This window comes from Aphelocoma coerulescens, chromosome 18 (assembly GCF_041296385.1).
Source record: "Aphelocoma coerulescens isolate FSJ_1873_10779 chromosome 18, UR_Acoe_1.0, whole genome shotgun sequence".
NCBI lineage: Eukaryota > Metazoa > Chordata > Aves > Passeriformes > Corvidae > Aphelocoma > Aphelocoma coerulescens.
In genome coordinates this window covers 8,957,980-8,971,253 of record NC_091031.1, presented here as the reverse complement: position 1 = coordinate 8,971,253, position 13,274 = coordinate 8,957,980, and the positions used below count along the sequence as shown (strand labels likewise).

At 52.3% G+C, this 13,274-nt stretch overlaps 1 protein-coding gene across 1 annotated transcript in view; it reads left to right on the top strand.

Moving 5' to 3' along the window:
- Positions 1-13,274, top strand: part of SEPTIN9 (septin 9) — a 131,012-nt gene that overhangs the window by 20,927 nt on the left and 96,811 nt on the right. Inside the window, exon 2 of the mRNA XM_069032972.1 lies at positions 3,112-3,168. Coding sequence (XP_068889073.1) covers positions 3,112-3,168 — 57 coding nt within the window. The remainder of the gene's footprint in view (positions 1-3,111; positions 3,169-13,274) is intronic.

Here is a 13,274-nt window from a genome sequence, read left to right as displayed (position 1 = left end):
GTTGAGAGGGAAGGCTCACAGACACTGTGTCTGCGGTGGAAATGTTTGATTTTCGCCTCACAGCTCAAACGTGGGGCTCAAACTGCTGCTCCCAGGCTATAAATAGAGGTAACCCCAGAACACGCTCAGCAGCTGATGCTCTCTGGTCCTGCCCACTCCGCCGGCTTCCTGGCAGTGTGTTCACAGCAGCATATTTTTAGCTGTTGCTTTCCCATTATTTATTTTATTTTTTTGCCAGATCTTCTCTCCTTGCCTTGCCAGGCTGCCAGCTTTCCCTGCTGTTTATCTGCTTTCCAGGACTGTGTCTGGATCCTCCCTCAGCGGAGGAGCAGTGGGGCATCCCAGATAGCAAGCTTGGCTCGGACTCTGCAGCTCTCCCTCCTCTTTCTAGATTCTCTCCTAAGGTATCGGGCTGCCTGGATGAATTTCGTGTTTGCTGCTCATTTTCCCTTTGGCTGAGAGGGGATTAACAGCATTATTATGTATTATTAATGTTGTTAACAGGCAGTGAAGCAACAGCTGTCAGAAAAACCTCCTCCTCGTGCTGTGTAGTGGTTTGTGCCTCCAACACAGAGCAAGTCAACTCAGCTTGTCCACCCCTTCGGAAAAAAGGGTGTGAATGGCAATTCCATCTCCCCAGAGAAAACCTGGGAGACAGGGCACGTAAACAAATCCTCAGAAAGGTTTGCATGAAAGCCCCAGGCTCAGCCAGGGCATGGATGCTCAGATGGCTGTGCTGGATGCTCCAAGTCCTGTGTGTGTTTTTCCACTGGAGGGAATAAAGCCTATTTCCTATATGGAATCCTGTCCAAGCTTGTAAGCTCCTCGTTCAGCTTCCGTCGTGCCTCGCCGCAGACTGAATGAAAGCTTTGAACATGAAAGGCTGTTCTAACCAGCTCAGCATGGCTGCATATCTGCATTCTTCAGCCTGCCACCCATCAGGGATGATTTTCTCTGGTTTTTGAGCAATTCTAAAAGCTGGATTTCGACACTGCACCTTGCCTGCACGGAGGGAACGTGGAGGTGTTGTCTCTCTGCACGGGGCAGAGCTGGGATGTGGCTGCTCTTGCAGCCTGGCTCAAGAAGTGCTGCTTAAAAATCTGTTCAGCAGGGGAAATACAGCTTTTCATTCTTGCTAGCATCCAGAGAAGCAGTAGACGTTCAGAGAGGAGAAAATCATTAAGAAAAAGATTCAGGGACGGGGTTTAATAGCAGAAATAGGCTTAAAATTTAAAATGCTGGTTATAATGCACAAGTTCCCAGAAGCTTCAGCCTTTGTCCTGCTGTCAGTGATGGAAAGTGAGGCTGGGTGATGGGTGTAGCATCAATCTGCCCCGTTGCAATGCAGGTAAAGCTCTTGAGCAGATAGGCTGGGCGTTCCTGTGTGTGGGTGGACAGTCCTGGCTCTATTTTTGGCTCTTTGGGGGCAGAGCTGAGGGGGGGGGATGGCTCTGGGTGGTGCTGCCCATGAGTTCTCCCTGTGTCGCCCTTTCCCAGGACCAACCCTGTGGTTCAGCCACATCACGTTGTAGGCACAGAGGCTTTTTATGTTGGAAAGGGAGGGAGCAAACACACACGTGAATATATAGATATATATATAAATATATACACACAAGCACAGGGTTCTGAGCATGAGACACTTTTTCCATGTCCAGCTGCCAGGCAGCTCTTTTCCCTTCCCTCCCTCTATCCCCGGGCTTACTGGTATGAAAGTTTTCCTGCCTTTTATATATTATATTTATTTTAAAATCTTTTTTTTCCTTGTATGATGCACTCTCCTAGCTGACAAGGTTTGTAAGGTTGTGACTCCATTGCAAATCCCAATGTAGGGCTGTTCTGCATCTTAAATTGATGCTGTTTTAGTCCCTTTGCTTCCTGTCCAACAGATCTGGTAGATGGTGAGAAGAAAGTAGAAATAATATAATTGAACAGCATCACCACCTCCAGATCCTGGGGGTTTCTTACCCACCCCCAGATCCTGGGGGTTTCTTGCCTGTTTGCAGGTGGAAATCCTGACCCAAGGCTTTTTGTGTGCTGAGGCAGGGTTTGTAATGAGCTGAGGAGCTTCCGTGGCTTGGCAGCTCCAGCTTCTTGTGCCTGAGATGTTCCGGAGCTGGTGTCCATCCTGGACACCATCCTGCTCCTCCAGCAGGACCCCCAGAGCCTGGAGAGCTACCAGACCTTCTGGGAATGTCCATAGCAGGGCATCATAACATCTGGGGGGATTCCAGGACGTAGCATCCCACCCGAGCTGGTTCACTGCATTTATTGGGGCCACTTTTATTGAGGTAAAAAACCAGAAACTGAGGCAAAAATCCATATACAGTTTCATGTGGCTATGTTTTAACTAAATGAGTTAAAGAGGGAATTTTTAAGGGGAATTCAGGTTCCTGCTGAGTTTTTCAGCTTCCTGGGAAGCGAGTGCAGTGGCAATCATCATTTTACAAATAGGCAGCTGGGATGGCAGAGGAATTAACCGAGCTGCTGGTGGATTAGAAGTGTTGTCATAGTCAGCAGGTGCCACTGGCTTGCCTGGAGTCTGGGAGGCAGGCGGGCACCTGAGGGCTCTCTGAGGTGAATATGGGAGTGGAGGTGCCTCTCCTGTTCCAGCTGCTCTGCCCCACAGCAGGGTTCCCATACACGATGTGTTCCTGGGATGTGGGTGCAGTCCATCCAACCAGCTGTCTCTGTAAGTGCAGGACTCATGAAAGTCCCTAAATTCCTGTGCTCTCCTCTCCCAGTGAGGAAGTTCTGTCTTAGGAAATGCTGCACTTCTCTCTAGGATAAACTGTCCTGGAGCGAGAGGTGAACATGAGTGTCCCACATAATGATTTCAGAAGTTCCCTCTGGTGTTTCTGGAAACCCTAAATACATTTGTGGGTTTGGTGTGTTTGAATAATAATGTTTGACATCTTCAGGGAAAGGTGGAGGTCTCTCCTCAGGAGTTTTTTGGTTAAAATAACGTGTGACTCTCCTCGGACCCCAGAGATGATTGTACAGAGCGGATTCCCGACGGAACTGTGCCTTGCCAGATGCAGAATGACAGCAGGGAGGTAACTCCACACCCCATATTCATGTGGACTCCTAATTCAAACCTTCTTCTTGTTTTAGGAATCACCCGGACCTCCAGCGGGAGACTTCGGAGGCTCAGCGACCAGACGAGTCCGAGTAAGTGTGTGAATTTCTCTCTTTGAAACCTCCTCATCCAATTAAAAAAAAAAAATAAAAGAAAAATAGAAGGAATGCAGGAGGTGAAACTCAGAAGTTGCATATTCTGCCATGGTTTGAAAGGCAAAGCTTGCTGCTGACAAATGCAGAGCTGGAGAAAGAAAGCAGTACATGGAAAAAAGGAGAGCAGGGTATATATGTATTTTTTAAAAGCCCCCAAAAACTATGAAAAGAAAGAGAATATAAAACATTCCTCACTGTATAATGGGCCCAGAGACAGTAATTAGCAAGCCCCAACCCAATTCAAGGGGTCTAACACGGGGCAACAGAAAGCAGGAGTGGCTTGTGGTTGAAATCCAGCTTTAGTCATTAGTAGCTCTTTTGGACTCTCCTTAGCTGTTATTTTTTATTGGATGTGCAGATTTATGGATTATAAGTGCTTGTGGCTAAATTTACAGCCTTAATTGCAGCTTAATGTTTTGGAAGTGGCTTCTGATCCAGGAGGAAGCAGGTGAGAGGGTTTGTTTTTCTTGAAAAAGGTGTTTCCCAGCCTCAGGAAAGCAGCAGTGGAATTCCCAGTGCTTGTGAGTAGCTGTGCTCTGTTTGTTTGTGTGTGGCACGTGCTGGGGCTGCCCAGGGACTGTCCCTGGTGGTTGTCTGCAAGTAAAAAATGTCACTGTTCTCATCTAAAGTACTCCAAGGGAAGCTGAGGCAGCCCAGCTCTGGGCTTTTCTTTCTGGTAGCCCCTGTGATGAGCCTGTGCTGCTCCCTGGTTCAAACCCCTGTGGGAAGCATCACATCTCCATGTCCAGGTGCTGTGCACATCCCAGACATTACTCTGCATTAGCAGGTGCTTTGTTGCCACTGAAATCTTCCTTCGTGTTTCCTTCTCTGAGGTCACAGAATCCCAGGACGGTTTGGGTTGGAAGGGGCCTTAAAGATCACCTGGTTCCAGCCTGGGTGACCTCACCTCACCATTGCTGCCTCATTTTCTCTGCTGCTCGTTGTCTCTGCTGCCTGTCCCCCCCCCCCCCCCCCAAACCCCCACTTGCCTCCTCAGCACCCTGCTCTGCCCACACTCGGTTCAGGTTTTATCCTCTCCTGTCCCCTTGGTCTCTCTGTCACTCAGTTGTTCCCTCCGGGCTCGATTTGCTGTTCCAATTCATCTTCTCAGCCCTCATATCCTGTCTCAGCTCCCAGATGTACTTATCAAAACAGTGGGTTTCAGCTTTTCCCTCGGCGTGGGTGGCAGCAGAAAGCCACCCTGGGGATGCCTTCCTGGAGCAGTGACTTCAGCGCTGTGCTGGATGCAGCCCTCAGCACGTGTGGGATGGGGATTAGTCACAGATGTCTGGTTGAAAGTGCACTGGAACACCCTGGGGGCTGGGACACTGCCTGCCTGGCCCTCCTTAGCACCGGTGACCAGCACAGGGACAGGTATTTGTGGCACAGATGAGGGTGACAGAGGCTGGCACGCTGTGACGCTGTCCTGCTGCTGGCATCTGGAGCTCCACGGCCTTGCACCATCACCACCATCAGCGGGAGGATGGAAGTATGGTCAGAGCAGGCCAGTGCACCCCAAACTGATGTCAAGTGGCAGCAAAAATGCGTTGAGTGATAATTACTGGGGAGTCTCGGTGTCCTGTGAGTGGTAAAGCTTCACAACAGCGAGAGGCCAGAAGGACTGATCTCCATTTTAAAGCTGATGCTTCAAAACTCGGCCACCAGCGCAGAGCTGGTAGTTTTGAACTGCAGTGTGTGTTTATCTTGTGCATATGCACAAACAAAGCTGCTGCCTCAGCCCTGGCACCGCCTGTTCTCATGGACAGACGTCCGAGGACAGAAGGGGGAATTGGTACAGCTCCAGAGGGAGCTGGGGACTAGGGAATCCACACTGACAGACACAGCACATTTGTTCAAGCTTGTTTTCCTTAGACTCTAATTATATACTTTTCTACTCTTCTGGTGAGAGACCTTGTAAATTTTAATTTTTTTTTTCCGAAGTTAAAAAATCAAATGAGCAGTTCAGTCCTTCAGTTTACATTGCAGTAAATATTTATGACTCCATATAACTGCAGCTCAATTTCCCCTTGTTTCGGGTCCAAACTTTCCCCTCTGCACATCTGGCCTTGCACCCAGAAGCTTTTATTCCTGTAAAAGATAAATTGGGGTTGGGATGAGTGAGCAGTGGTTGCAAGTGAAGCGTTGCAGAAGGGGCTCGGTTGCTTCGGGCTCTTTGCCACCCTAAACAAAGCAAGGGGTGACGTGTGTTTCCACAGCCACCAGCTCCTGGGATCCAGAGAGCTCCACAGGCAGGCTCCCCGTGTTGCCTTGGGCTGTGCAGTGAGGGTAGGTGCCTGCAGAACTGATGCTGACCTCTTTTGGAAACTTCATTCTGTGTCTCAAATTTTCTCGTCCCTCTGGAAGTGGTTGTGTGGCATGGGAATGCAACCGTGCTCAGTGAGCAGCAATTCCAGGGCTTTGGGGCTGTGGGGTTGCTTTTGGACAAACCTGCTGTGTAGTCCCAGGTAAAGCCCTGGGGTGGGACTCAGAAGTCCCTCCCCAGCTCTCTTGGAACCCCTTCAGGCACTGGAAGAGGCTCTGAGCTCTCCCTGGAGCCTTCTCCTCTCCAGGTGAACACCCCCAGCTCTCCCAGCCTGGCTCCAGAGCAGAGGGGCTCCAGCCCTTGGAGCAGCTCCGTGGCCTCCTCTGGACTCTCTCCTGCACTTCACATCCTTCTTGTGTTGATGGCCCCAGAGCTGGAGGCAGCTCTGCAGGAAGGGGTTTCAAGAGAGTGGAATAGAGGGGCAGAATCCCCTCCCTCGATCTGCTGCTCACAATTCTTGCACTGCAGCCCAGGACACGTTTGGCTTTCTGGGCCAGCAGTGCACATTGCTGGGTCATGTGGAGCTTCTCATCAACCAACACCCCCAGTTCTCCCCAGAAATAATCTTGATCCCTTCTCTGCCCAGCCTGTGCTTGGGATTGCCCTGACCCAGGTGCAGGACGCTGCCCTTGGCCCTGCTGAACTTCCTGAGGGTCACCTGGGCCCATCTCTCCAGCCTGTCCAGGTCCCTCTGGATGGTGTCCCACACCTCCAGCCTGTTGACTGCTCGAGTCAGGAATGGAGTCTCAGGGAAGTTACGCCCACTTCATTTTCCTACAACTGTACCTGATGAATTTGAAGGAGGGAAATATTTGCTGACATTTGCCATGTGGAGCAGTGCTGTGTTCACAGCTCAGCCAGAAAACAGCCCAGAGCATTTGGAGTGGAAGGAACCGGGATCGTGTTCCTCTCGGGCAGCCAGCTGTGCTCTGTGCTTTGATTTGTTTCCAGCCTACAACTCAGTTTTTGCTAAAGAGGAAGGAACTTCCCTGGCAAGGGTAACACAAGGAGAGGGTCCATGAGAAGGCAGAGTTTACTGATTTAGCTGAAACAGCATGTTTTTCCTGTGTAGGTGAGTGCAGGGAGGACGATGCCTTCCAGCTGTGTTTCAGCAGCACTGCTCTGGCCCAGTGCTATTTGTGGCTCAGGTGCTTTGTTCACGAGAGGTCCCAAAGGGGTGGGAGGGGAGCAGGTGCCTCAGCTTTCCTGTTTCAGCCTTTGTGTGGCTGTGAGGCTGCCTGGAGCAGGGGCAGCCTGCCAGGGCCAGGGCAGGCAGGGCTTTTCCATCCAAAAAGCAAGAGCACAGCGGTCCCACTTCTGCCTCGTCAGCAGCTGGCTGAGGATCAGCCACAACTTGTCTCGGCGCTTTTTGGAAGCGCAGGGCATAATTTGGAGAGGCAGGAAGTCAAGGCCAGCTCCCTGGGTTGTGCTAGAAAGGGGCACTCACTGGGACCTTTGCAGGGACAGCTTGTCTCGTGCTGTCTAAATGCTTCTCTTGGGTAGAAAGTGAGGGGACTCCCACCCAGATGTTGTTTGCATCAGCTCAAGTCCCTTGGTCACTATGTTGATGGTGGTAGATGGGCCAGAAGCCACAGTGGGTGGGCCAGTGTGAGGTGGGGATGCAGAAGGGGGGAGATGGAGATGCAGGAGGAGTGAGGTGGTGGTTGTGGTTTGAGCCTGTGAGCTTCTGCTCAGGGCATGAGCTCTAGGACCCCACTGACCCCACTGTCACTTCACTGCCACACTGTCCAGGGCACCTGGGAGGGCTCTGGTACCTGGGATTAATAAAAATAAAAATATTCCAGTCTTACATGAAAATTTCCACAAGACGGGCACAGATAATTCTTGGCTTCCTTGGTTTTTCCCTGATCAAGCCTTGCATTTTCCCTCTAACAATTATGGATGTTCCTATTTCATAGCTGGGGAAAATAGAGCGACAGAGAACCTGAAAGCTGTGCCTTGAGCACTGCCTGTGAGTCCGGGGATCCTTCCCCATGGGCACTGAAATGGAAAGATGCGAGGCCAGGTGAGTGGCAGAGCTGAACACACATAGCTGTGGGCAGAGTTTAAATTGGCATCATCGCTTTAACAAGGACAGCGGGATTTCAGCAGCGTTCCCTAATTTGGGATGCTCCAAATTCACAGTGGGTACGACAACAGATCTTGCTGTTTCCATCTCCTGGCTTAGTACCTTGCCCTGAGGACCATCTCCTCTCTTTGTGCCTGGAGTCTGTAAGAGGACAGGTCTGGAAAGTGGTTTCTGTGAGGCTGTGGGTTAACCAGAACAGCGGAGATAAACAAGAGGAATGTCAGGAGCCGGGGGCTCCCTGCTGGAGCGTGCATGATGGCTGTTACATAAGCGAGTTCAGAGTGCTATAAAAACCATTAAGTGTGTGAGGGGCTTTTCCTGAGGGGAGAGCTGTCAGAACTGTCACACATCTGCAGCTCAGACACGGGCACTGTCACTCACAGCACAGCCCTCCACGTGTCAGCGTGGCCTCTGAGCAAACCGAGCTTGGGAAGCTCCTGTAAACCTTGGTCCTTCAAGCTTGTCCTGCATCTGTCTGCAGCTTCCTGCTGGCATCCTGGGATCCAGGCTGGGAGTGCAGCACTTAGGGTCCAGCTGGAAGCTGGGGGGATGCACAGCATGCAGTGTGATGCCAGCACCTCTCTGGTGTGTGGTGAAACGTCCTCACGTTGCACCAGGAGTGGTTTAGATTGGATATTGGGAAAAATTTATTCACTGGAAGGGTGGTCAGGCACTGGAACAGGCTGCCCAAGGAGCTGTGGAATCACCATCCCTGGAAGTGTTCAAAAGTTGTGTGGGGGTGGCACTCGACATGGTTTGGCGGTGAGCACGGCGGTGCTGAGCTAATGGTTGGACTCGATGAACTCTTGGAGTTCTTTTCCAACCCCAATTACTCTGTGATCCTGTGTTGGTAGCACAGACGTGCCTTCACTGCGGTGGAGCAGCTCAGGGGTTAACTGGAGCCTGTGGTTGCAGCCTCATTGCTCTGGATGTGTCCTTAGATGAGGTCATATGAATTTCTTCAGGCAGCCTCTATTCCCCTTTGTCCAAGCACCAAACCATCCACCCCAGCTGTGCAGCTCTCCTGCCACAGTGTCCCCGTGCACCACCCGCTCCCCTCGGGCTCCCTAGGGACAAACCCTCGCTTGACACGTGTCCCCTTCATCACACATGGCCTTTCTCCTCATGAGGACAAAGCAGCAGAGGGTGCAGCTTGGTCCCCAGCCAGCCTGGAGAGTCCCTTCTGCAGGCACAGCTCTGCAGGTGATCCCAGCTCCGGGCAATAAGGAGTTAAAGCAGTAAAGCTGCTCCCAGCTCAGGTGCCTGATTCCTGCATGGACACACACAAGGGGCCTTGTGTAATGCTGGCACGTGGACTCTGAGCTGCCTGGCAGAGTCCTGTGGGGCTCCCATGTGCTCCCAGCAGAGCTGTGTGTTACTCACAGGGAGTGAGGGAGCGTAGGGGCCGGAGCACACAGCTGAGAAATCCTGGGGTGATGCTGGGTGCCCTGGGCACTTTGTTGCTGAGGGGATGTGCTGAGCACTGGCTGTTTGTCCTGCTCCCTTACAGCACCTCTGATTCATCTCCAGTCTCGTGTATAATCTCACTGAGTCCCCAAAGGCTCCTGAACATCAGAGGTGAGGAGATGGATCTCGATGCTTTCCCCACAGCACCTGGCTCTGTGCGCTCTGCTGTGAGGAAACCAGAGACAGCAAAATATAAATCAGTGGTTCAGGAACGACCAGGGCTTGAATGCTCTGTGATGTCTGGGGGCCTGAGCTGCTGACTGTGTTTTAAAATAAAAATTTTCCGCATTGGAGCGTGATATGGATTTGTTGATGAGTGCTGACAAGGTCCGCAGGGTTCCCCCGAGGAAAGGGAATGTAGAAGTGCAGTGTGGCTCCTCCAGAATAGGAGCAGCAGTCCTTGAGCAAGGTTATTTCTCACCTCAGCACCAGACATCTCTGGAGGAAGCCTTGAGAGCCCTTTCAATAGAGCCTGGCATCAGGTGCAGCAGAGAGAGGGGAGAGGAATGCTCTCCCAGGAGGGTGAGTAGTGTCCAGTCCTGCCTTGCCTCTCACTCTGCCCTGCCAGCTGCTGTTAATTCTTCAGCACAGGAGTGTGAAAGAGTGAGCAGAGAGCCTGGGGAGGAGCAAGGGATTTCCAGCAGTTTGGGGCTTTCAGGCTGAGCCAGCACAGAGGAGAGCTCTAACAGGGACTGTCCTTAAAGCAAAGCCCCTCCACGGAGAAACTCCGTGGGCATCATCTCAGGGGGCTGTGCGGGACTGGGGCAGGAGGGGCCGTGTGCTGCTGCTGTCACAGCCATCCCCTGCTGCCACTGCCACCCCAGCTCTGCGTGGTGATGAGCTTTGTGTCCTGGGCGAGGTCTCTGGCTTAGGAAAGGTAGTAACTCAGGAGGATCTGAGTGATTTGTGTTCCCCTGTGTTGAACAAACACAGGTTTTTGTAGGAAATAGCAAGGGAGTGGCAAAATAGGGCTTGGCAGTGCATGTGGAGCAGCTGAGAGCTGCAGCCCAGGGCAGGGCAGCTCCTTGGCTGCCCAGCTGGAAGAGGGGGATGGAGGCAAAGAAACACCTGGCAAAGAGCAGGGCAGCAGCATTGAGAGTGTGAGTACCTCCCTCAGAAAGAGGAGGATCTTCTTGCTTTGGTTTTAATTTTTTTTCCAAATGAAAGGGGCAGTTTTAGTCAATATTTTCTTTCTTCCCCATTTTTAAGGCTCATATAAATGGAAAAGAAAGGTTTTCGGAGCAAACAGTCCATGGAGGCTCAGATACTCTCATTGCTGGCTGGGTCCAGCCTGGGGGTAAAAGGCATAGAGGGAATGTAATGGGGTAACACTTGATTGAGTTTGGACCTGTATTTCCTCATGTGAAAATGCTTCACTAAACATAATGTGATTTAGGAATGCTCTGCTCTGCCACACTGTCCCCCCTCTGCGCTCTCCTCCCAGATATCCAGTGCTGCAGATAGCTGACACAGCTTGTGAAAAAACAGTTGAATCCCCATTTCTCCTGCCTCTACAGGTCCTGGAGGTTTTAGCTGCTTCCTGCACCTTTGCCAGTGCAGCCTGGACCTCTGACCCCTGAATGGACTTGCAGCATTCATCCTCTCCAGCTCAGGGCTGGGGCTATGAGGTGATACCTGGCTGATGTGCTAAAATCCTGGTGAAAGTGGTCAGCTGTGCACTGTACTGGGCAGGAAAGAAAACAGTTCTTCTGTCAGATGAAATGCCCCAGGAACATAATCCCAGTGTAGAACTGGAGAGGCAGACAAGGAATGGCAAATAAGATCTACCTGGATACCTGCAGGTGTCTGTCCCACTGCTGTGGCTGGTGACAGAGTCAATAGCCCTAAACCCCCTCCTGGCTGCCTGCTGCTGCCCTGGGCTCTGTGCCATGGCCACAGGCCCTGCTTATCTCTGTGTTCATGCACAACGAGCGGGTTCTGGCTTGGCAAAGGGCTGGGGTGTTGCTGGGTGAGCCTCGAAGAGGTGTGTGAGAGAGAAGGCCCAAGCTGAGCCTGGAGCAGGGCTCGGCTGGCTTTCTTCTTTGTGGTTTCCTTCCTTGCTTTCTCTGCACCTGGCGGTGCTTCCTGCTGGCTGCCGATGTCCAAACCTGTGAGGGAAAGCGTGTGCACCCTGTGGCAGCCCCTCGAGCAGGGGATGGCAGCACAGCAGGGCTCCTGCTTTGTGTCAGATCATTGTTTGCAAATGGAAATTGGGGTTGGTTTTACAGCAGACGGTAGTGGTTTCCTTAAAGTTGCTCCTGCTTCTTCCTTCTCCCTGTAGCTTTCCCAAAAGTCAGCCCTAGGGGGTTTGAATCCCAAGAAGGCAGCCCTGGGGAGAGAGTTCTCTGTCCTCTTCCTAAAATCTGGGTGTGCTTGACTTGCCCCCACCCTTTGGTAGTACTACTAGAAAATGGAATATATATTGTCTTTATAATAGACTTGTACAGTGCAGAGACCGCTGACCACCCATTTGAACAGGCATGTGAAGAGCTCCTCAAAAACTAAGAAAAATGGGGAATCCCCAGCCCTGGAACATGAGGGTCACTGGAACCACACCTCTGAAGGGAGCAAACCCCGATGTTGACATCAGCAGCACAGGGTACCCCTGTCTCAATCACAGGCACCCCATTATCTGCCTGTTAGCGCTTTGTGAGCACTGCTTCAGAGACACACGGCTGCACCTTTAAAGTGAATCCATTAAAATTTGCATGAGTACTTCAGGCCTGAACGAAAGCAGCTACCTGGAGGTTTTTATGCATTTCAAGTTCCACTGCATCAGCCACAGTTTGGATTCACTTCCCTGAGTGCCTCCTGGTGATCTGCCCTGCAAGGAGCGGTGCCTTTACTTTATCCTTCCTAACCACCTGGGTCTCGATGGGTTAAAGTCTGGAGGCTAAAATGCATGCTGCCCCCATCCCTTCTTCCTCTCCATTCACCTTCTTCCTTTCTCCACACTTCCCCGGGGTTTTTCCCTTCCTCTCCAGCCTCAGGAGCCTGGCACCGAGGCTGCTTGGTGGAGGCAGTGCAGTTGGGGTTTGTGCTCCGTGGGGCTGTGCAGCTCCCCCGTGTCCTTGCTTTGTGTCCAGCACCTCTGTGGTCTCGGGCAGGAAACGTGGTTTGAGCCTGTCAATGGGAAAACATTGCTTATTGTCCCCTCCAACGCCTTGGGCCCTGGCAGCAGGAACATGCAGAGCTTTGCTAGCAAACAGTGAATGAGCAGGAATTTGGGAAGGAATCTCAACTTCCCTGCCCGGGGAATAACACGCTGGGGGAGAGAGAGGCATTAGGGAGAAGCTTCCCGAAGGACTGGGCTGTCTTGGGGCTGCTTCCCACCGGCTCCCTGCTGCCTGCTGGGATGTGCAGGGGTTGCTGCTGTTGCTGACCCCACAGCTGGGTGCTGGCTGTGCTCCTCCCTCTGATTTGGGGATGCTGGTGCTGCATCAGCTGCTGAACGGGACAAAGCCTCAATATTAAAAAGTGATTTGATGTAGGCCCAGGGTGTGCAAAGGTTTCAGCAGTGCCTGTAATTCCTGGAGTCTTTCCTTGGAGGTTTATTCATCCAGCTGGACAACGACCTCTCCTTCTGCCCATGGCATGAGAGCAGTGTCAGGCTGTGTCACAGACATCACAGTTGGGTTTTTCCATGCGAACTTGTGAGCATTTTGGGGGCAAAAAAATGTCACGTGGACCATGCTGATCACACAAGAGTCCTGTCAGCACACCTGGCCTGTGGAACAGCTGTGCCCTCCCTTCCAGCATTGCCTTGGGATGGGGGTTGAATGGTTTTTTGCCAGCTCCGGGGATGGAGGATGTGTCCTTGCATCCAGCTGGGTGATTATCGATAGGAATCAGTGTCGGATGGCTCGGGAGGGCCGTGCAGAGTGTTTGGGCACTGGGCAGCCCCCGTTGGAAGGTGCTAACGCCGTGTCCCCGCTGCCTGCCCGGGCCGGCGGCCAAGTGGAAGTTTCCGTGTGGGCCAGCCCATCTCTGCAGCCGCACATCCATCCCTCCATCCCGCCGGGCAGAGGAGCATCGGGCACCAGGCTCTGCAGGGCTGCTCCACTGCCTCTGCTCCCCCGTGCCCTGCCCGGGCATCACAGGGAAGGAAAACTGCTCTCAAACCCCACCTCAACCCCGCTGCGGCACCGGGGACAACACCGAGAG